Source organism: Oreochromis aureus, linkage group 23, assembly GCF_013358895.1.
Source record: "Oreochromis aureus strain Israel breed Guangdong linkage group 23, ZZ_aureus, whole genome shotgun sequence".
Lineage (NCBI taxonomy): Eukaryota > Metazoa > Chordata > Actinopteri > Cichliformes > Cichlidae > Oreochromis > Oreochromis aureus.
This window is the reverse complement of record NC_052963.1, coordinates 29,201,648-29,223,208: the sequence shown is the minus strand read 5'-3', so window position 1 is coordinate 29,223,208 and position 21,561 is coordinate 29,201,648. Positions and strand designations below refer to the sequence as shown.

The 21,561-nt window shown below is 41.2% G+C and overlaps 1 protein-coding gene across 1 annotated transcript; it reads left to right on the top strand.

The window, feature by feature from the left end:
- The first annotated feature begins 508 nt into the window (after nt 1-508).
- Nucleotides 509-20,535, top strand: LOC120436300. The gene is made up of 9 exons (XM_039607067.1): nt 509-3,161; nt 4,926-5,063; nt 5,148-5,246; nt 5,346-5,450; nt 5,517-5,609; nt 9,189-9,427; nt 9,651-9,692; nt 16,949-17,115; nt 20,464-20,535. Exons 2-9 carry the CDS (start codon nt 4,975-4,977, stop codon nt 20,533-20,535), a joined length of 906 nt encoding a protein of 301 aa, XP_039463001.1. The 5' UTR covers nt 509-3,161; nt 4,926-4,974.
- Nucleotides 20,536-21,561: the final 1,026 nt, after the last annotated feature.

Below are 21,561 nucleotides of genomic sequence, written 5' to 3'. Positions count from 1 at the left end.
CAGTTTATGGCGGTCTTTATTGCAGCAACAGCAGAACAGAGCCACCAGATCTCCTTACTGTAGGGATGAAAGGTTCTGCTTTTTCCTTTTGTTTGTCACAGAGTGTCAGGGAAGGCCAAGGCTCCCTGTCAGTGGTTTAAAGGGGACAGTCCCAGATATGACTAAACATTCCTGTAGTGGCTCTTACTTACTTTTGTGTTGATGGTTCATTTTACAATATGTATGAATTCAAAGATCTAAATTTGAATTGAATTTATTCAGCTTTTTTGACAGGCGGCCATACTGAGACCTGGAACTCCATCTAGTTTTCACTGAAAGATGAAAAGGTTCAGACAGCTTACAGTTTAATCACATGAGTTTAGTTCGATTGCTTTGATTTAAACCCTGACACATTTGATTTATCAGAATGAAATACTGAGACCGAATCATTTTGATGCTAATAGCCCCTTGTCAATTACCTAGTTGGATTGACTCGACACAGTCGCCACAATTTTCACGGTTTTCCATTAGGTCATTGTACCTTGTGAAAGATCCACAACAGACCCGTCTACATACTCTTGCTTTTGAGCATACTTTTAGTAACTACAGTCGCTATTACACACAACTCGGCAATAGCTCTGCGGCTCACGGCCGGGCCAACCACCCCAGACTTTTTATGGTGGCGAGGCATGATTGTGGACATCCGTCCAGGTGCGTCTGCCTCTGCATGCCACCGAATGGCTGGTCAGTAGCGTCACTGGATAAGTCATGAAAGCAATTCATTCACAAAAATCAAAACAAACATTTTTGAAACCTGGCAACAAGGAAAATGTCTACAAAAAATTATGCAAATTAATTACATTGCAGGACGCTCGGATGCGCAGAAGATGTGGAGACTTTAATGCTCATAGCACACTCTGGGGAGAAGAAAGTGTGTTTCAGCAAATACTTTTTTCCTCCCTCTGATTACACACTTGAGGCTGTTTCAGCTGCTCAGTAATTCAGTAATTCAGACTCATGTCTAAAATCTAGTGAGAAAACACTGCTGTGGTTGTTGTGATCAGCACACAAGGTTTCAGCTGTTTTGGGGCTTCACACCAGCTTTGGAAAAAAAAACTTAGACTTTGGATGTGTTTGGTTGACTTGAAGCTTTCTGGGAGTAGGTGTCATCAGGTTTGTTCTACACATTGTCAAACAAAGCTGCCGTGACTTTAACTTTGATGGTCTTCACAGTCCACAGCTACAATAATAGTAATGGTGTATTGTTTTCTTTTATACATATGTGTGTCTGCTTGGGATAAATAGAATTGATAGTATCAAAAACATTCATTCATTAATTCCAAGGCCCAGCCCAGATGACTCTAGTTGATAAATATGGGGATCCTGGTTGCTCCCTGCCTAGAAGCAGCAGGTAAGCCAAACTGGATGTGTGTTTCAAGTCAGCTATCTCATCAGTGAGCTGATGCAACAAAGTATAGATATATAATATTCATTACAAAGACAATTTGACTGTCTGAAAGAAACTGAGGACAATTATAGATCATAAGGCCCATTCAGAGTCTCCTTAACATCAAGTCCAACTTCATGTTTATCTTTCATCAAAGCAGGAAGCTTAGCTCAGCAAATCCATTTATTATTGACCTGCTTAGAGTCCCGATGAGGAAAGCAACATTTATTATGATTTTGATTATTATCAGCAGAAAGGAAGAACCTGTCATTTCTCAGTCATGTTTATCATCACATTATCGTTAAAGGCCAAAACCATAAAAACATATTTATCAGTATTCTGAACATTTGTTTTACAGCAAAATGAGCAGAATTAAAGAGCTTTTTATAAGTTTCACTTTTCATCTGCTCTTTTAAATCAAAAAGTTCACAGAGTCAAATTTAGTTTAAAAGTCAAAACAAAGAATTCCCAAATTTCAATCTTAATGAATGATACAACTTTAACAAAGTCAATCAGCTGTTTTTTGCTTTATACTCTTACTTGTTGTGTTAAAGGCTATAGCTTCATCTCTTACGGATGCCTCGGTTTCCATGGAGAATGATGAGATGAGGCTCCGCCCAGCGACAGCGTGGACAGCATCCTTGAAACCTGACGTGGAGACGTTTCCACCGACTTCATTCAATTTTGACACATTTTAAAAGATTTTGAAAAATAAGTGAAGAAAAAAGTGTTACAGATTTGTAACAGTGTTACAAGTACAGATAATGAACTTTACTAAATGAACAAATGCAGGATTGTGTCCAAATAGAAAGCATACAATTAAAGAAGGAAAGGAAAAAGGAAGTAAAATGAGGAGATAGAAGGAGGGAGGAAAGGAGAGAATAGGAAGAAAGGGAGCACAGAGCTCTGCTGCTCTTCTACAATAGAATATGACAGGAAGCTGGAAAGACTCACAGGAAGTCTTCCTGTACAACTCCTCCATCTAATGCACAGTACACACAGCAGTAGTTGCACCCTCTTTGTGGGATTCTGGATATTTATCACTGAGCAATTTGTATAAATTAGAGCTATTGCTTATATTTTATAACTTTATAGTATATTGTATTATTTAATTTAGTTCAGTCTGTTACTGTTCTTATTGTCTTGGAGGAACTGTAACCACATAATTTCCGTGTTCTAATTCCAAAAATTTGACAAAACAGAAATTTTCCTGCAAACATCCATGCCACAAGCTATAACACAGCCAAAATGATGGCTAAATCAAAAAAAAAGAGTAAAAAATGTACAAAAGGTAAGGATTAATTGGATCCAGTTTATCTTGTTAAATTTCTAAATAGTGGAGGAAGATGAGATGATAAGGAAGATGAGGTTTTTTTGGTGTGCATTGGGGGTGGGGTGAGCATGATCACTGCTTGCCTTTCTGTAGAAGTCACCACACACCACTGCTGTGATGTTGGTCTGTGGACGCCTCTCTGGGTTTTCCGTCCTGCTCAAGGTTTACTCTCACCTTCCTGAACTTCCTGTTTGTTGTAACTGATGCTGGTCAACTCTGTGTGAACCTGCATGTGAAGGTAATGGAAGCAGTTTGTAATGTTTTCTTGGCTAACATCAGCTTTGTGCAGCTTAGTTCCAGCACAAATCTGCCACTCCATGGTTCACAGTGATGGACTTCGAGCTGGACCAATGACCAGAGTGTTGGACCAACCGTTACACGCTTTTCCTCCTGTTAGTGTTTGTGAGTATGTGTCTGTTAAAATTAAATCTGTCTATACAGGTCTAAGTGATTATTTTCTCTGTAGACTATCTTTAACCTGTATATAAAAGATGATTGAATACACCATGTTCATTTTTTACTTCTCTTTTGAATTTTCAAGTTGAGTGTTTTGTCTACTTCTTCTGGAAGTTTCAGCTGCTGTTTACAGGCAGGTTTATAGAATTCAAAGGAAAAAAGGCTCCATAATGAGTCTGAATGTTTTCAGTGATCAGAAAAATAACAGTGATGACTTTTTCAGTTCTCAGTAGAGGATGGAGTTTGTGGTTCAGCATGTAGGCCAGTTTGCAGATGAAGGCAGCAGCTTTGTAGGCCAGCAGTTTTATTTTTGGACTCATTTCATATTTATTTTTTTAAACCTGTCCTGTCCAGTAGTTATAGCAAGCAGAAATATGGTCTTATCTAGCCTTAATAACAATGTCCCAAAGAATAGAATAGAATAGAATGCCTTTATTGTCACTATGCAGTTGTATAATGAGATACAGAGCATCTCCTACTCAGTGTAAACATGCTGGGGGGCATCAAGGCCCAGTGTGCCCAAGACCCACGCCTGACCAAGCGCACACACGCAAACAAACACCCCTAGAATTTCTACCCCACCCTCTGAAGTGTGCATGGACAGGTGCCCACCAATAACAAGCAGTGACCAGTGATACATTTAACCCGGGTACCAGTTGAAAAAATTGTAATGCAATGTAGAAATTCTTGATGATGGTTTCTATAGTCTAAAAGTTGATGCTACTCACAGATAAGCATACGTGTTTTCAGTGGCTGAAAACACATGTTTATCCATGACCAGCTAAACTAAATAAAGGCTGAAATTCTGTTTTTAAAAAAAAATTATTATTATGAAATGTACAACATACAGAATAGAGCAGGATAGATTAGGAAGCTTACAGACAAGACAGAGTTGGTAAAAAAAAAATAATACAAGTGTGATTGTGAGTGTGTGTAGTGAGTGTGTTAATTTCTATTCAGTCCAAAGCAACATTAATTCAGTATTATCACCATCATCACCAGTGATCATAATAATGACAATAATGATAGCAATAACTGTGTCCAGTGACGAACTATGAACAATAATAATAATCACAATGATAACAATAAAAACCATTATAAGAAGAATAAAGAGTATAACTTAGAGTCATGCGTCACCAGAGGGTAGCTGGGAAAGATCATCAGTAATAATGTTCTATGGTTAGTTTTTTTTTCTTCCCCTCTCTTCCCTTTTCCTTTTTTCCCTTTTCCTCATTGGCCCTTCTTCGTTTTCTCCCTCCCCTAGCCAATAAACTGTTGGCAAAATTTTTCTTGTTTTCAGAGGTAAAGAAAGGTGAGAGGAGGAGATAATAAGGATTAAATATAATGCTGAATAACTAAATGCTGCTAGTCTGTGATGTAACTCCCAGCAGTATCACATCATTTCTTTGCTTTGACCTTCAACACTAGTTTGCTTAGCTAGCAGTTAGAGTATGAACTCTGTAAGCAGTCAGCTTGGTCCTGGGCATTGTTACTGAAATAAAGCTGCTCTCCTACAGCCATGTTTGACCTGCTGCTTTGTAGGACTACAGTAATGGAGGGATTTGGAGGCTGAAGTCGGCTCTGTGAACTATAGTGGTGAACTGATGAAAGCTGTGTCTCAGATGGGGTGCATGTTAGTCCAACACATCAGACACGACCTCTGTAGCTCTCAGTTGTTGTGCACATGGCTGGTTTGTGTTTCCTCTGCAGGTGACAGTAGAAAGTGTGTGTGAGCTGATGTGGATGTGAATTCAGCAGCATGAATCAGTGTGAGGACAGAGAGGAGGGAGTCCCTCCCTCTAAAACCACTCTGTGTGGGGAACATGAGAGCCAGACAAAAGCTCAGAGGTGAGATGACCATCTCTAACTGTCCATGACTCTTCTCCATGTCACAGCTCAGCACTCACATCACTGCTCCATCATTATTCACAGGAACCAACCTGGACCTCCACCCAGCTGTGTGTTCTTAAAGGGTGACAAAGTGAAGGATATCATCAAGAAATTTGAACCAACACGACCATTTCAGAAAAAGTAAGTTAATGTCAGTATTATAATGTCTTGCATTTACATCACATCTAAACTGTGTCTATATTAGATGAGGCTTTTATTGAGGATTTGCGCTTTTTTTAGGATCCATCAGAAACTCAAACCTGAACCCAGCTGTGTGTCCTTACAGAGTGGCCAAGTGAAAAAGATGATTAATACATTTGAACAAAGAGAGCCAAGTGGGAAAAGGTTTGCTAATGCGATAATATCAGTAATATGTGATTAACCTTTTATTGAAGATCTGAACTTTTTTAGGAACCATCAGAGAGTCAAACATGGACCTGAACTCACCTGTGTGTCCGTCAAGAATGATGTATCAAACGGTGATGGTTGTTCTCCTGCAGACAGGTAATGTGTGTGTAAATGTTGTTGGTGAGTCAGTGTTTGTGAATAAATCCTCCATCATGTTTAATGTCAGCTTAGCTCTTTTTCACACACATTTCCATGATCATATGTGAAGTGGTGTGTGTTGGAGTGTTTCCACAAACACAGCAGTCAGAGTGTAAAGAATGGATGTTATAGGAGGCGTTTCTGTAGTGAAGTGGCTGAGTGTCTGTAGGACTCACGCTGCTCCAGTAGGTGTCCTTTGTGCTTTGCTTCAAACACAGTGTAGGGAGGAACTTCCACTCAGGTCTTTCAGGTTTTGCTGGATGTCAGAGGACAAACAGTTGTGTGCTGTTGTAGCATAAGTGCATCAGTTCAGGGTCTGTGTGTCAAGTTTTGCCCAGAAGGCAGAGTGACAAGACCCAATCGCAGAACTCTTCTGAACAGTAAGGAGAAGGGAGGGGAACTCGGGATGGAGGGAAAACAAAAACAAACTGGCTGGTCATGATAGTGAGGACAGGGGAACGATGACACTGTGTGTGCAGCTGTCGGTGGTTCTAAGTTGAAGCTTGGCTGGTACTCATGTCCTCCAAGGACCAGAGTTATCATGTCATCATGTTGTCAGTAATTTAATATATATTTTAACTGTAATTATTATGAATTCCTCCTGGTACCACATTTCTGATTCTAGAGCAGATTTAGAAACCTCTTTTAAACCAGTTTATAAATCTTGATTAAAAACTAATTAGTGTGTTTATCTTTTTCTGCTGGAGTCTTGTGCTTTTACTTTCTTTATTTGACTTCATTTTTTCATTCATATTTCTATTTTTTAATAAGTGATATGATTTGTAGAAATGTCAGTTGATTTTAAGTTGTTTTCTAAAGATTATGAGCCCTCTTTGTTTTCTGTTGAGAGTTTAATTCAATTCAATTCAATTCAATTTTATTTATATAGCGCCAAATCACAACAAAAGTCGCCTCAAGGCGAATTCCATAAGTATCTCTTTAATTTATATATTACAGTTTTTCTCGATTGCTTAAACACTATAACCAGGCCTCTAAACTAAAATTTCAAAACCATAAACGCTATTGGTCAAAAAGCTCACCCATTTCCCTGAACTATAAACACTATTCCCTGCTTTGACACATGACTCAAATTTGGTGAACTGGTACTGCAAAACTCTACACACAAATCCCTACATTTGACAGTGCTTACACCATGTAGTCATGTAGAAAGCACTAGCATGCAATAATGTTAACTTAAGTCAGCATAGCTTGAGCCCAATTAGCACACAATTAACCAGGTGGAAACACTAGGAGTCAAAATTTAGCACACACCAATCAGAACCTGCGATGGATAGATAAAAGGGCCAAAGTCAGCTCATTCAGGTTTGAAACAATGGATCCAAAGAGATGCAAAGGAAGAGGACGTGGTGGAGAAAGAGGACGTGGTGAAGGAGGAGGATGTGGTGGAGAAAGAGGACATGGTGAAGGAGGAGGACGTGGTGGAGAAAGAGGACGTGGTGAAAGAGGAGGACGTGGTGGAGAAAGAGGACGTGGTGAAGGAGGAGGACGTGGTGGAGAAAGAGGATGTGGTGAAGGAGGAGGACGTGGTGGAGAAAGAGGACATGGTGAAAGAGGAGGACGTGGTGGAAGAGGAGGAGGAGGTGGTGAAGGAGGTGGAGGTGGAGAACGACGGCGACAAGGAAGGGAAGAGCAAGGGCACGAAGACAGTCAGTCTCGGATGAAATTCGAGCCACTTTAGTTGACCATGTCCTTGTCCATGGGATGACTATGAGGGAGGCTGGGCAACGAGTACAACCAAATTTGAGTCGCTTCACTGTTGCCTCCATCATCAGAACCTTCAGGGAGGAAAACAGGTAGGTGTACTTGCAGTAAGACTGCTTTGTACAGTAACGTTTAAGTTACTGAATTTATGTGTCTTGAGTTTCAGTATGTTTCCATTATTTTCCTGTAAAATGAATGTGTGACAGTTACAGTAATGAGTGCTTCTATTTTTGTAGGACACAGAGACGACCACCTGGTGGAGGCAGGTTAAGGCTTTTGTCGGAGGAGCAAGAGAGGAACTTGTAAACATGGTAATTGCAAATAATGTAATCCGCCTGCAAGAGATTCAAAGGAGAGTGATTGAGGATGATCATCTTTTCGAGGCATAAATGCCATCAGCCTCTCCACAATTGACCGCATCCTCCGAAAGAATCAATTCCGGATGAAACAGGCATACCGAGTCCCTTTCGAGCGAAACTCTGACAGAGTGAAAAACCAACGTGTGGAATATGTTCAGGTATGAGTTTTGATACTGTATAAGGTATTGTGTACCATCACAGCATGGCAGTTTATGCTGCCATCTCAGCACTCTTGAACTTTGGTTCAGGGTACCGATTGACTCTACTGTGTTATGTGTTTTGCAGAGAATCTTTGAGATTGAAGGACGGCCTGTTCCCCATGAAATGATCTTTGTGGATGAGGCAGGTTTTAACCTGACCAAAAGAAGGAAAAGGGGAGGAACATAATTGGCCATCGGGCTATTGTAAATGTCCCTGGTCAGCGTGGGGGAATGTCACTATGTGCGCAGCCATCAGCCAACGAGGGTACTCCACCGCCATGCCGTACTAGGACCCTATAACACTATGCTTCTCCTTGCTTTTCTTGATGGTTTAAGACAACATATGTTCCAGCTGGACTACAGGGAACCAGCACAGCCAGAGCAGCCTCACTACATTGTTGTGTGGGATAACGTCAGCTTCCATCGCGCTGCTCTGGTTCGTGACTGGTTTACCAATAACCCAAGGTTTTCTAATATCTTTCTGCCTGCATACTCCCCTTTCTAAACCCGATAGAGGAGTTATTTTCGGCATGGCGGTGGAAAGTGTATGACCGAGAACCTTATGTCCGTGTTCACCTCCTTCAGGCCATGGAAGAGGCCTGCCTAGACATATCAGTAGATGCATGCCAGGGGTGGATCAGGCATGCAAGAGGATTTTACCCCGCTGCCTGGCTGGGGCCAATATAGCCTGTGATGTGGATGAGATTCTCTGGCCTGACCCAGACCAAAGACAAGATGCTGTGGTGGGATAATGTTTCTGGTGTGTGTTGTACTGTATAGTACATGAATGACAATGTGCCACTGTACATACATTGGTTGCGTCTTTTGTGTTTATCATGTGACAAGGGTTTTGAAGGGAGAACCATAAGCAACCTAATTGTTTTGGAACTATTGTTTTGAATTAATTGTACCAGTGTGCAAAACTCTGTTGTAGTGTGTGTGTTTTTGAGGGCTTGTGTTTGATGTCTGAGGGCAAAGTTCGGTTTTTCAGCAGGAGTGAATAGTTTTGGGTGTAGAGCTTCATTTTGACCTGGAAATAGGATGTTTGGGGAATTGAGTGAGATGTTATGGATTTGTGTTTACTGTTGTGCGGATATGAGGCGTAGTTTCAAGAAATGTGTTTTAGCAATCGAGAAAAACTGTAACAGCATTGTTAGAGTTACATTAAGTAAAATATACATGACAACTAGAGGGCACTGTGAAGTATACTAAAAGCTAAAACGTAGATGTGATGAGACATGTTTTATGTTTTACAGGTCAGAGATGGAGAAGGCCTTACCAGTGCAGCTGCTGGAAATGCTGAAGAAAATGGGAGAGGAGGAGCTGAAGCTTTTCCACTTTTACCTGCAGTATGAACCTGGAGATGACTTCCCCAAACTCTATAAGTACCAGCTGGAGAACGCAGACAGACTGAAAACAGTAGAAGTGATGGTGCAGGCATATTCAGACCGTGTGATGGAGGTGGCGAGGTTGATTTTAGAGAAGATGAATGAAGGTCAGTCAGAGGAAAAAGACACATTAAACATTCAGTACGGTATGCAGACATGACATTGTCACAGTTTATTTTATGAAATGTATCTAACCATTTTAGTCTGACTTTTAATTGTCTTTTCTTCTCAAATGATGTACAAATGTTATATTTACATTGTTCTGATGCCACACAGGTTGTCATTTTTAAAAAGACCAGTTTACGATTCAAAGTGCACTTTCCCCAACAGGAAGTCGCCCAGCCCAGGAAGCTTTAACAGTTTCATCAGAAGGTAAGAATACATTAATTTGTCTCAGGAGACAATAATAAGGCAGAAACACATGAAGCCTGAGCTGACCAATGAGAGCTTTGATTGTGTTGGGAAATCAGTTTTACCCTGGTTCTTTTTTATTCCTCGGGCCTCCAAAGATGGCACTGGACCCAGTAGTCATTTTTACAAAAACTTTATTCATCTTTATTTAAGCATACATTCTTCTAGAAGGGAAGACGAGGCCGGTGTCCCTCTGCAAAATCTTCACTCCTTTGTTCGTTACAGCCAGCTTTATAGAGGCGACCGTTATGCTATTTGTTTAAAATGATCAAAGCAGATAAATAAATAACAACCCCCAAAAATCTCCATTAAATGGCAAGTTGAAGATGAGGTCTTTCTAAAACCTGATTCGGAATCAGAAACTTTATTAATTCCAGATGGAAATTGAGTTGTCATAGCAGCAAATACACAACAAACAACACGCACTCCTATAAAATGAGTGTAGAAACAGAGTTATGATAGATGAATATTAAGATAAATAGATAAATATAGAGATAAAGGTATGAATATAAATATACAATAAATATAAAAGGACAAGTATGTGTGGAAATATATCTTGTGGTGTACAAAAGTGACAGGCTGCATTGAGGTGTAATTAATTCTGTTCCACATGTGTGGACCTGACCCAAGTGGATGGATTAAAGATTCTGATAGCAGCAGAAGGAACGACTTCCTGTAACGTTCTGTCAGACAGCGAGGTTGAAGGAACCTGTTGCTGAAACTGCTCTTCAGATTATCCAGTGTGTTATGGAGGGGATGGGAGTTATTGTCCATGATAGCCAGCAGTCCTGCCAGCATTCTGTCACTGGTCACCTCATCCAGGGTGGCAAGCTTCATGCCAACAACAGATTTGACCTTCCTGATGAGTTTGTTCAGTCTATTTGGGTCCTTTGCTTGGGTGCCCGCACCCCAGCACGCCATCGCAAAGAAGATGTTGTTCGGAATAACAGACTGATGAAACATATAGAGCAGCCTGCTGTATACATTGAAGAATCTGAGATTTGTAGAACATAAAGCCAGCTCAGATCCTTTTTGTAGGCAGCGTCCATGTTGGCAGGCCACTCCAGCCTGTGATCCAATTGATTGCGTTGCTAATTTGCTGAGGAGAAAACGTATTCGTGGTAAACCAATCGCATGACCAATTTAAGGTGACATAGCAACAAGATGTTATGTCAACCCAAGACAACCCCGATTCTCATTTTTTGTCTGAAAAGTGTGGACTTCAAACTATATACCTGTTTTTAAATTGTGTTGATAGGCCACGAAAAACCAGTTATGATAAAAAATGCAATGTTTTTTCCTGAATACTATTGTTGTTTATGTTTACTACGGGAAGAAATGGTAAAAACTGTGTTTTCTTAGGAAAGCCCTCAAAAGCACTCTCTGCTTGTGAGCAAAAACAAAAACCAAAAACCCCCCACCCTTTCCTATTGGTGGAAAAATGCACCATGTCGACCAATCAAAAAATGATATGGCAACATGGCATTTAGGTATTTAGGAGTGATGGCAGCGAGAAAGCGAAAAAGCGAGAGAGGGAGAGAGAGAGAGAGAGAGTTTTGAGATGTGGGAGATTTGTGACGAGTCTAAAGTTAGTGTGTTGTGTTGTGTAGTTAGTGTGCAGTGTAGTCAATAAGAGTTTTTTTGTGTGTCAGAACAATGAGGAGAGTCCTGAATGTCACAGTTGCTGCCAAAAAGACACCAAAGGAAAATTACAGTGTAAAAGCTGTCTCCAGGTGGAAAACAGGATGAGTGATACACCTCCTGCTGTCAGGCCTGCAGGTATCAGGCTTGTGATGTCCTCCTTTATCTTATAGTGGAAAGAAATTATTTTTGGAATGGCATAAATAATTTCTGTGGCATCTTATTTGATGAGAACACCTGATTGTTCTGTAAATAGTTTGAAATGTTTATATAATAAAAACCCATATTTCCTCTATTTTTAGATAAATAGCTGCATATAACTTTGTTGTTTTCAGTTCCTTTTTTGAAGAAGTAACTAGTTACTATAATTAATTACTTTTTCAAAGTAACTTGCACAACAATCGTCATTATATACTGTATTTTGCAGACAAAAAGTTACAGGACTCACTCACAGACGACAGTTGGACAATCTCACCCAGTGCACAGCAGGAGCTTCACACAGACTCATACTCATAATACAAGTCAGAGCTTTATGTGTGTTTTTGAAATTTTTGTTCAATTTATTTTTACTTCCAATAGTGTTAACATATTACACAGGTCATGAACATTTTTTTTTTTTTTAATTTTCATTATAAGTGTGCTAAAGCACCTAATTAAAAGTATTCTAACAGAAATGTAAATGCTGTCATTTTATTCTTTTAATAAACCATGTAACTTGGATGGATGTGATGGGCATGGCCACAGTGCACACGTCTGATGTTGCTCACAGTGGTCCAAGGGAACGCTCAGGGAGTTTGTGTATTTGCTCAGACTCATTAAAATTTAGAGGGAACATCGCTAATAGGATGTGACTATTTTGATATCAGTCCCACCAATGCAGACAGGGGAGGGTCAGGAGCTGTTTCTGCCAAATTCCACCACCAGCTCCTTTGATTTGGCCACATTCAACTGCAGGTGGTTCACCTCACACCACCTCACGAAGCGATCAATCGGTCTTCTGTACTCCTCTTCCCATCCCATCTCCACACTTCCAATAATGGCTGTGTCATCAGAGAATTTCTGGAGGAGACAAGTTTCTGTGATCTACTTGAAGTTGGTCATATAGATGGTGAAGAGGAAAGGGATATGAGTTCCCTGGGGTGCTCCGATGTTGCTCTTCAGATTCTCTGACACACAGCTCTGCCGTCTCACAAACTGCGGCCTGCCTGTCAGGTAGTCGCTGATCCACTGGACCAGTGGAGCCTCCACTTACATGTCCTCCAACTTCTCCCTCAGCAGCCTGGGCCGGACTGTGTTAAAGGCGCTAGAGAAGTCGAAGAACATTATCCGAACTGTGGTGGTAGGTCCATCAAGGAAGGAGTACGCTCTCTGCAGCAGATGTATCACTGCATTGCCCACCCCCAAGTGGGGCTGGTATGTAAACTGCAGAGGGTCTTGTGACTTGCTCACCAGGGGTCTGAGGTGCTCCAGGATAAATCTCTGCAAAACCTTCGTAATATGAGAAGTCAGTCCTACAGACCTGTAGTTATTTAGTGCCACTGGATGATTCTTCTTAGGCACTGGGACCAGGGATGTTGTTTTCCATAGCACTGGGACTCTCTGGAAGTGCAGGCTCAGGTTGTATAGGTGATGGAGTACTCCAAAAAGCTGCCTAGCACAGGCCTTCAGCACTCTGGGACTGATTTTTTGTTTTGTCTGGAAATGTATTTGTATTCTACTGTCGTACCCATATGTAATTAATTTTATTTCATATTTTACTATTGAGAAGCACTTTGGTGTACCTCTGGTCTTTAAATGTGCTATATAAATAAAGTATTGATTGATTGATTGATTGATTGATGCCGTTGGGTCCTGCTGCTTTCCCCTGTCTGAGCCTCCCCAGCTCTCTTCTCACCTGAGTAGGTGTGATATGCAGGTTGGTCTGTGGGCCGACTGTGTGGAAAGTGGCGGTGGCACAGCAGGCGTGGACGTGACCCTAGGCGAACAGGTGGCTTGGCAGGTGGCCAGCGCGCAGGACCAGATGAGGCAGGACCGGATGAGGCAGGACTGGACAAGGCAGGACCAGAGGGCTCATTGACCTCCGTCTTGGGCTGAACAGGTCCCTCAAGTGCACAGTAGAGGGATACCACTGGGGGCAGCGGCACTGTCGGCAAGGACCCAAGCCGAGCTACCAGACTTTATAATCTGGCGCACATGCAGGGGAGGCATGATGAGGTTCTGGTGTGTGTCAGCCTCCCCTGCAGCCCTGACACAAACCACGTCCCACCACAAACTTGTTTACACTCTGTACATCCCGCACAGTTTCACGTGTACCTTTCTTCTGAAAGCCAGCGATCTCTCTCAACACTCTGATTGGAATTCATATAAAATCCAGCCGTCTCCTGTCACCTCAGGTGGCTATATATTTTAAGGTACAGACCCTACAATTATACATAGAAAACTTTAACAATGAGACGACTAACTGGGTGCTCTAACAGGGTGATATGGCATTATAAGGTAATTTAGATAAGATTGGACCTGATTATTTAAGATCTTGTATGTGAGTAACAGGTTTTTGATTTGCGGATTTAACAGGGAGTCAGTGAAGGGAAGCCAATATATGACAAATCTGCTCTCTATTTCTAGTGCCTGTCAGGACTCTTGCTGCAGCATTTTGGATCAACTGAAGGCTTTTCAGAAAGAATTACAGTAGTCCAGCCTAGGAGTAATAAATGCATGAACTACTTTTTCAGCTTCACTCTGAGAGTCACTCTGTTTCTGATCTTAGAGCACAAATGGAAGAAAGCAGTCCTATATCAGTTAGCTGTTTTACAACTACTCTTTTTCAAAAAATTTCGAAATAAAAGGAAGGTTGGATATTGGCCTATGTCTAGCTAAGACAGTTGGGTCAAGTGATGATTCTTTTAACTAATTGTTTAACAACTGCCAGCTTGAAGGCCTGTGGTATGTAGCTGATCAATAGAGATAGACTGATAGATTTTCTCTCATGGTTAAAATTTTATTTGTGAAGAAATTTATTAACTCATTACTAGTTAACTTTAAAGGAAATCTTGGCTCAACAGGGATCTGACTTTCTGTCAGCTTGGCTAAAATGCTAAAGGGAAACCTAGGGTTGTTCTTATTTACTTCAACCATTGATGAATATTAAGAGGTCATGACTTTACAGAGGGCTTTTCTTTTGTTGACAAACTGTCTTTTCAGGCTAAATTAAGATCTTCTACATTAGTGAGGCATCATTTTCTCATCAGATTATGGGTTTTCTGCTTTAAGATGTGAGTTTGTGAGTTATACCAGGGAGTCAAGCACTTCTGATCCGAAGCTTTCTTTTTGCTTCACTTTTAGAGCCTGATGCTACAATCTTTTAAGTCTTTTTTTTATTTTAATAGTCTTTACTCAATAGACCATAATGACAAAGTGAAAACATGATTCCAAATTTTTTTTTAATTAAAAAAATTATCAGAAAAATAATCTTTAGATAAGTATTCAGGCTTTCCACTTTTCTTGACTGCTTAGAGGTTTCTACACCTTGAGTGGAAGCCACTTGTGGTACATTAAATTGATTGATTATGTTTTGGAAAGGTACACCCCTCTCTATAGAAGACATCGCAGCTGACAAATCAGAGCAAAGCCATGAAGTCAAAGCTAAAAGATAGGGTTGTTGCAATGCACAGATCTGGAGGAGGCCACAGAAAACTTCTTGCCTTCATAATTCTCAAATGGTAGAGACTACCAGGATTCTCCCAAGATCGTCTTAGTGAGAGAGATGACCAAGAGCCTGAAATTCACTCTGAGCTCCACAGAGCCTCTGTGAAGATGGAACTATATTCCAGAAGGACAACAATCACTGCAGCACCTCCACAGATTTTGGCTTTATGGCAGAGTTGTTAGACACAGGCCTCTCCTCAGTGCAAAACACATGAAAGCCCATTTGGAGTTTTCAAAAAAGCACCCGAAGGACTCTCAAACTGTGAGGAACAAGACTTTCTGCTTTAATAAAATCAAGATTAAACTGTTTGGCTTCAATTCTAAAGTCTTTGTCTTTGCCTGATGGTTATATCTAGCCTAAATGAGTTTAAAAGGATTTGCAAACAAGAGATCACAAGATTCCCCTGTCACACCCTGTTAGAAAAATAAGATACGACAAACGGAGACAGAGCAGAGGCAAAGCTTTACTTTATCTTACAAAAAGGAGTCACAGAAGGCACAGAGTCTATTCAGTAACCTCAAATTGGGGAAGTCTGTCTGTCACTCTTTATGCAGTTACCCCCTCTCCCTAGTGACACAACACCAGGAATTCCTTCGCCATATGACGAGATGTTTAGGATAGAGTTAATAGTGGGAGAGAATGTCATGGCGACAGGTATGTGCTATGTTTAGCTGGTTCATCATATGTGGTATAACACAACAGACTCAGACAACTTAACTCTTTTAGTGTTTTTCAATAAAAGCAATGCTGTGTTTATTTATGATTAATCAAGTCCGTGTATCTCCTTATCAGTTTTCAACACGTTACAATCCAGCATATGCTGAAATGTCGTATGAGACATCTTCATCAGCCAGACAGAGTTGGTCATTCATGTAATTGGTCTTGGTGAGTGCCGTGTCAATTAGTCGGTGAATAGGTCCTCAAATAAATGGAATGCAGCAGTAGCCACACAGCATCAGCAAGGCGGCTGCAACTGCAATAGATACTAAGAGAGAAGAGATTAGACCATTCTACTTTCCAAACCATTGGTCTTGGAAGTCCTTAAATGGATCATTGATCCCAGAATTTCAGCTAGTTCTTCTGCCAATGTGTCACAGAGCCATCTGGATAGATGTTGTTTGGGATGAATGTGCAACAGCTGCTACCAAACATTCTGCAAACACCCCCTTTCTCAGCTGGCAAAATGTCCAGTGCCATTCTATTCTGCCAAACCATGAGTGATGCAGCATGCAGCTGTTCAAAGAGTCCCTTTTTCTGTATCTCTGGTATGATTCAGGAAACGCTGTTTAATATAATACAGAGAGTTAATCCAATCTATATTCACATTTATTGTGACCCACCAGAAAAATGGTGACTCAAATCCCATAGTTATCTCTTTGCAAGCATTGTATTCCACCAGTGCTATGGTTTACAAACCAATCTTTTTAGTAAGAGGCTGAGTTGCCTGTCACAGTCACAGTTGCACCACGACAGGTGACCCAAATTGCAATCTTGCCCCACTCTAGTAAAACGTCTAACTTTCTACATAAGCATGAGCATTGAGTGGAGTGTCTGGCTTTAAAGGTGGATAAGAGGCAGTGTAGAGTGCAACAAGAGGTATTACTTGGCCTCAATGGTGCTGCTTGAAAGCGCCATTGCATTTGAATCCTTGTGGCACATTAACTTTACATTGCTTGTAAATTGAGATTTAGTTAAGCACCTTGAGACGACTATTGTTGTGATTTAGTGCTGTATAATAATGGTCTACACACGTATGTATATCTATCTATCTATCTATCCATCTATCCATCTACACATATAGATATATATTATTCTTCATTCTATATAAAATGGATTACACTAATCATCTTGTCTCCTGTTTTAAATTCAGAGGATCTTCAAAGCTGTCAGTTTAAACTCAAATCTAACCTGAAGAAGAAGCTCCAGTGTGTGTTTGAGGGAGTAGCTAAAGCAGGAAACCCAACGCTTCTGAAACAGATCTACACAGAGCTCTACATCACAGAGGGAGGGACTGCAGAGATCAATGATGAATATGAGGTCAGACAGATTGAAACAGCTTCCAAGAAACCTGACAGACCAGAAACAACAATCAGACAAGAAGACATCTTTAAAGCCTCACCTGGAAGACATGAACGAATCAGAACAGTGCTGACAAAGGGAGTGACTGGTATTGGGAAAACAATCTTAATACAAAAGTTCACTCTGGACTGGGCTGAAGGCAAAGCCAACCAGGACATCGAGTTCATATTTCCATTCACTTTCAGAGAGCTGAATGTGCTGAAAGAGGAAAAGTTCAGCTTGGTGGAACTTGTTCATCACTTCTTTACTGAAACCAAAAAAGCAGGAATTTGCAGCTTTGAAGACTTCCAAGTCGTGTTCATCTTTGATGGTCTAGATGAGTCTCGAATTCCTCTGGACTTCCACAAAACTACAATCCTAACTGACCCTAGAAAGACCACCTCAGTGGATGTGCTGCTGATAAACCTCATCAGGGGGAATCTTCTCCCCTCTGCTCGCATCTGGATAACCACACGACCTGCAGCAGCCAATCAGGTCCCTCCACAATGTGTTAATATGGTGACAGAGATTAGAGGGTACACTGATCCACAGATGGAGGAGTACTTCAGGAAGAGATCCAGAGATGAGGAGCAGGCCAGCAGGATCATCTCCCACATCAAGACATCACGAAGCCTCCACATGATGTGTCACATCCCAGTCTTCTGCTGGATCACTGCTAAAGTTCTGGAGGATGTGCTGCAAACCAGACAGAAAGGAACACTGCCCAAGACCCTGACTGAGATGTACATCCACTTCCTGGTGGTTCAGGCCAAAATAAGGAAGGTCAAGTATGATGGAGGAGCTGAGACAGACCCACACTGGACTCCAGAGAGCAGGCAGGTGATTGAGTCTTTGGGAAAACTGGCTTTGGATCAGCTGCAGAAAGGAAACCTGATCTTCTATGAATCAGACCTGACAGAGTGTGGCATCAATATCAGAGCAGCCTCAGTGTACTCAGGAGTGTTCACACAGATCTTTAAAGAGGAGAGAGGGCTGTACCAGAATAAAGTGTTCTGCTTTGTCCACCTGAGCATTCAGGAGTTTCTGGCTGCTCTTCATGTCCATCTGACCTTCATCAACTCTGGAATTAATCTTCTGCATGAAGAACAAATGTCACCCAAGTGGTCCAAATTTTTTAAAAAGAAAAAGAGTTTAAAGTCTCTCCACCAAAGTGCTGTGGACAAAGCTTTACAGAGTCCAAATGGACACCTGGACTTGTTCCTCCGCTTCCTCCTGGGTCTTTCAATGCAGCCCAATCAGACTCTCCTACGAAATTTTTTGCCAGACACACTAAGTAGCTCACAGACTATTCAGGAAACAGTCCAGTACATTAAGAAGAAGCTCAGTACGAATCTGTCTGCAGAGAAAAGCATAAATCTGTTCCACTGTCTGAATGAACTGAATGATCGTTCTCTAGTAGAGGAGATCCAACAGTCACTGACTTCAGGAGGTGTCTCCATAGATAAACTGTCTCCTGCTCAGTGGTCAGCTCTGGTCTTCATCTTACTCTCATCAGAAAAAGATCTGGATGTGTTTAACCTGAAGAAATACTCAGCTTCAGAGGAGGCTCTTCGGAGGCTGCTGCCAGTGGTCAAAGCCTCCAACAAAGCTGTGTAAGCACATTTATACTGATCCCTCTCCTTTATCCTGCAGTTGAGTCAGTAATTTATTTAATCAGACTTTCCTCTCAGCAATCTCGTTAAAATGACGTGGCAAATTTCCGTTAGCAAGTTAACGCGGTTCGCCCCGTGCGTGGGACTGGACGGCGCTAACGCTTTGACCCTGTGCAGCCCCAGGTTTCTCAGCCCGCTTGCATGTTCTACCAAAAATTGTGCTTTGGTGGGTATCTGACTGACGAAAACCTCACCAGTTCCACACTACTGAAGTTGGCCCCGTTTTTACAAACCAATTCTGGTTCATCTGTTTTATTCAATGATCTGCTTTCACCCTTCTCATTCTCCGTCGCTGCCATGCTTTTTCCGACATGTGCGTATGAAAACAAATGCACTGCGCATGCGCGTTTTACTCATATTCCATCGCAATATTTCATTTTCTTATCATTGCCTAACATTATACCAGTATTACCGTGAACGGTATGATATGGCCCAGCCCTAAGCAGCAGAAGAGTACAAATCATGTCTTACCAAAAAGCCGCAACAACTAGAGTTTTACCTACCTTTGGTATTTCCTGACAGCACAATATTTACTGAAAAGATGTCTTCTCTCATCTTTGTTGCTATGAATGTTACTGTTTCAGCTGTCCACTTGGCTTTAAATTGTACAAATGGATCTGAGAAAATTACGTTTCTGATCACAAATCAGAAATTATGTTTTTATTAGATTTGCAGTTTGTATTCATGTCTTCTGAATCAGAACGTGGGGGAGTGCTGATCCAGAAGGGCAATTGTGTTTTAATGAAGTTATTTTGTTAACCATTAATTGTGTTGCATGTTGGCATTTTTAAATTTTTTCACAAATTTAGTTTTATTTGATTGATTTCATTAGTTTGTTTGTTTCCTTTTTTCAGACTGAGTCACTGTAACCTCTCAGTGAGAAGCTGTGGTGCCCTGTCCTCAGTTCTCAACTCCCAGTCCTCTAGTCTGAGAGAGCTGGACCTGAGTAACAATGATCTACATGATTTAGGAGTCAAAATTCTGTCTGCTGCTCTACAGAGTCCACACTCTACACTGGAAACTCTCAGGTCAGGAGTGAAATATTTCACTGCTGATCATTTACAGTCTGAATGATTTTCCTGTATAAACAACTATGCTTTATAGCATTGTCAAGTGGCCTTTTATTTAGGACTCTGATTTTGGGTAGCAGAATAAGTGAGATATCATTTTGGTTTCTGAGATATAGTGATGTTGTTTTCTTAAGTAATTTATTTAATTTAAAATTGTGTGTTAGAGTTATTTACAAACCAGATTCCAAAAAAGTTGGGACACGAAACAAATTGTGAATAAAAACTGAATGCAATGATGTGGAGATGGCAAATGTCAACATTTTATTCAGAATAGAACATAAATCACGGAACAAAAGTTGAAACTGAGAAAATGTATCATCTGAAGGGAAAAATATGGTGATTCAAAATGTCATTGTGTCAACAAATCCCCCAAAAGTTGGGACAAGGCCATTTTCACCACTGTGTGGCATCTCCCCTTCTTACAACACTCAACAGACGTCTGGGGACCGAGGAGACCAGTTTCTCAAGTTTAGCAATAGGAATGCTCTCCCATTCGTGTCTAATACAGGCCTCTAACTGTTCAATCGTCTTGGGCCTTCTTTGTCGCACCTTCCTCTTTATGATGCGCCAAATGTTCTCTATAGGTGAAAGATCTGGACTGCAGACTGGCCATTTCAGTACCCGGATCCTTCTCCTACGCAGCCATGATGTTGTGATTGATGCAGAATGTGGTCTGGCATTATCTTGTTGAAAAATGCAGGGTCTTCCCTGAAAGAGATGACGTCTGGATGGGAGCATATGTTGTTCTAGAACCTGAATATATTTTTCTGCATTGATGGTGCCTTTCCAGACATGCAAGCTGCCCATGCCACACGCACTCATGCAACCCCATACCATCAGAGACGCAGGCTTCTGAACTGGCGTTGATAACAACTTGGGTTGTCCTTGTCCTCTTTGGTCCGGATGACATGGCGTCCCACATTTCCAAAAAGAACTTGAATCGTGACTCGTCTGACCACAGAACAGTCTTCCATTTTGCCACACTCCATTTTACATGATCCCTGGCCCAGTGAAAACGCCTGAGCTTGTGGATCTTGCTTAGAAATGGCTTCTTCTTTGCACTGTAGAGTTTCAGCTGGCAACTGCAGATGGCACGGTGGATTGTGTTCACTGACAATGGTTTCTGGAAGTATTCCTGAGCCCATTCTGATTTCCTTTACAATAGCATTCCTGTTTGTGGTGCAGTGTCGTTTAAGGGCCCGGAGATCACGGGCGTCCAGTATGGGTTTACGCCCTTGACCCTTACGCACAGAGATTGTTCCAGATTCTCTGAATCTTCGGATGATGTTATGCACAGTTGATGATGATAACTGCAAAGTCTTTGCAATTTTTCACTGGGTAACACCTTTCTGATATTGCTCCACTATCTTTCTGTGCAACATTGTGGGAATTGGTGATCCTCTACCCATCTTGGCTTCTGAGAGACACTGCCACTCTGAGAAGCTCTTTTTATACCCAATCATGTTGCCAATTAACCTAATTAGTGTTAATTGGTCTTCCAGCTCTTCGTTATGCTCAAATTTACTTTTTCCAGCCTCTTATTGCTACTTGTCCCAACTTTTTTGGGATTTGTTGACACCGTGAAATTTTCAATCAACATATTTTTCCTTTAAAATGATACATTTTCTCAGATTAAACTTTTGATCTGTCACCTACGTTCTATTATTCTATATTGACATTTG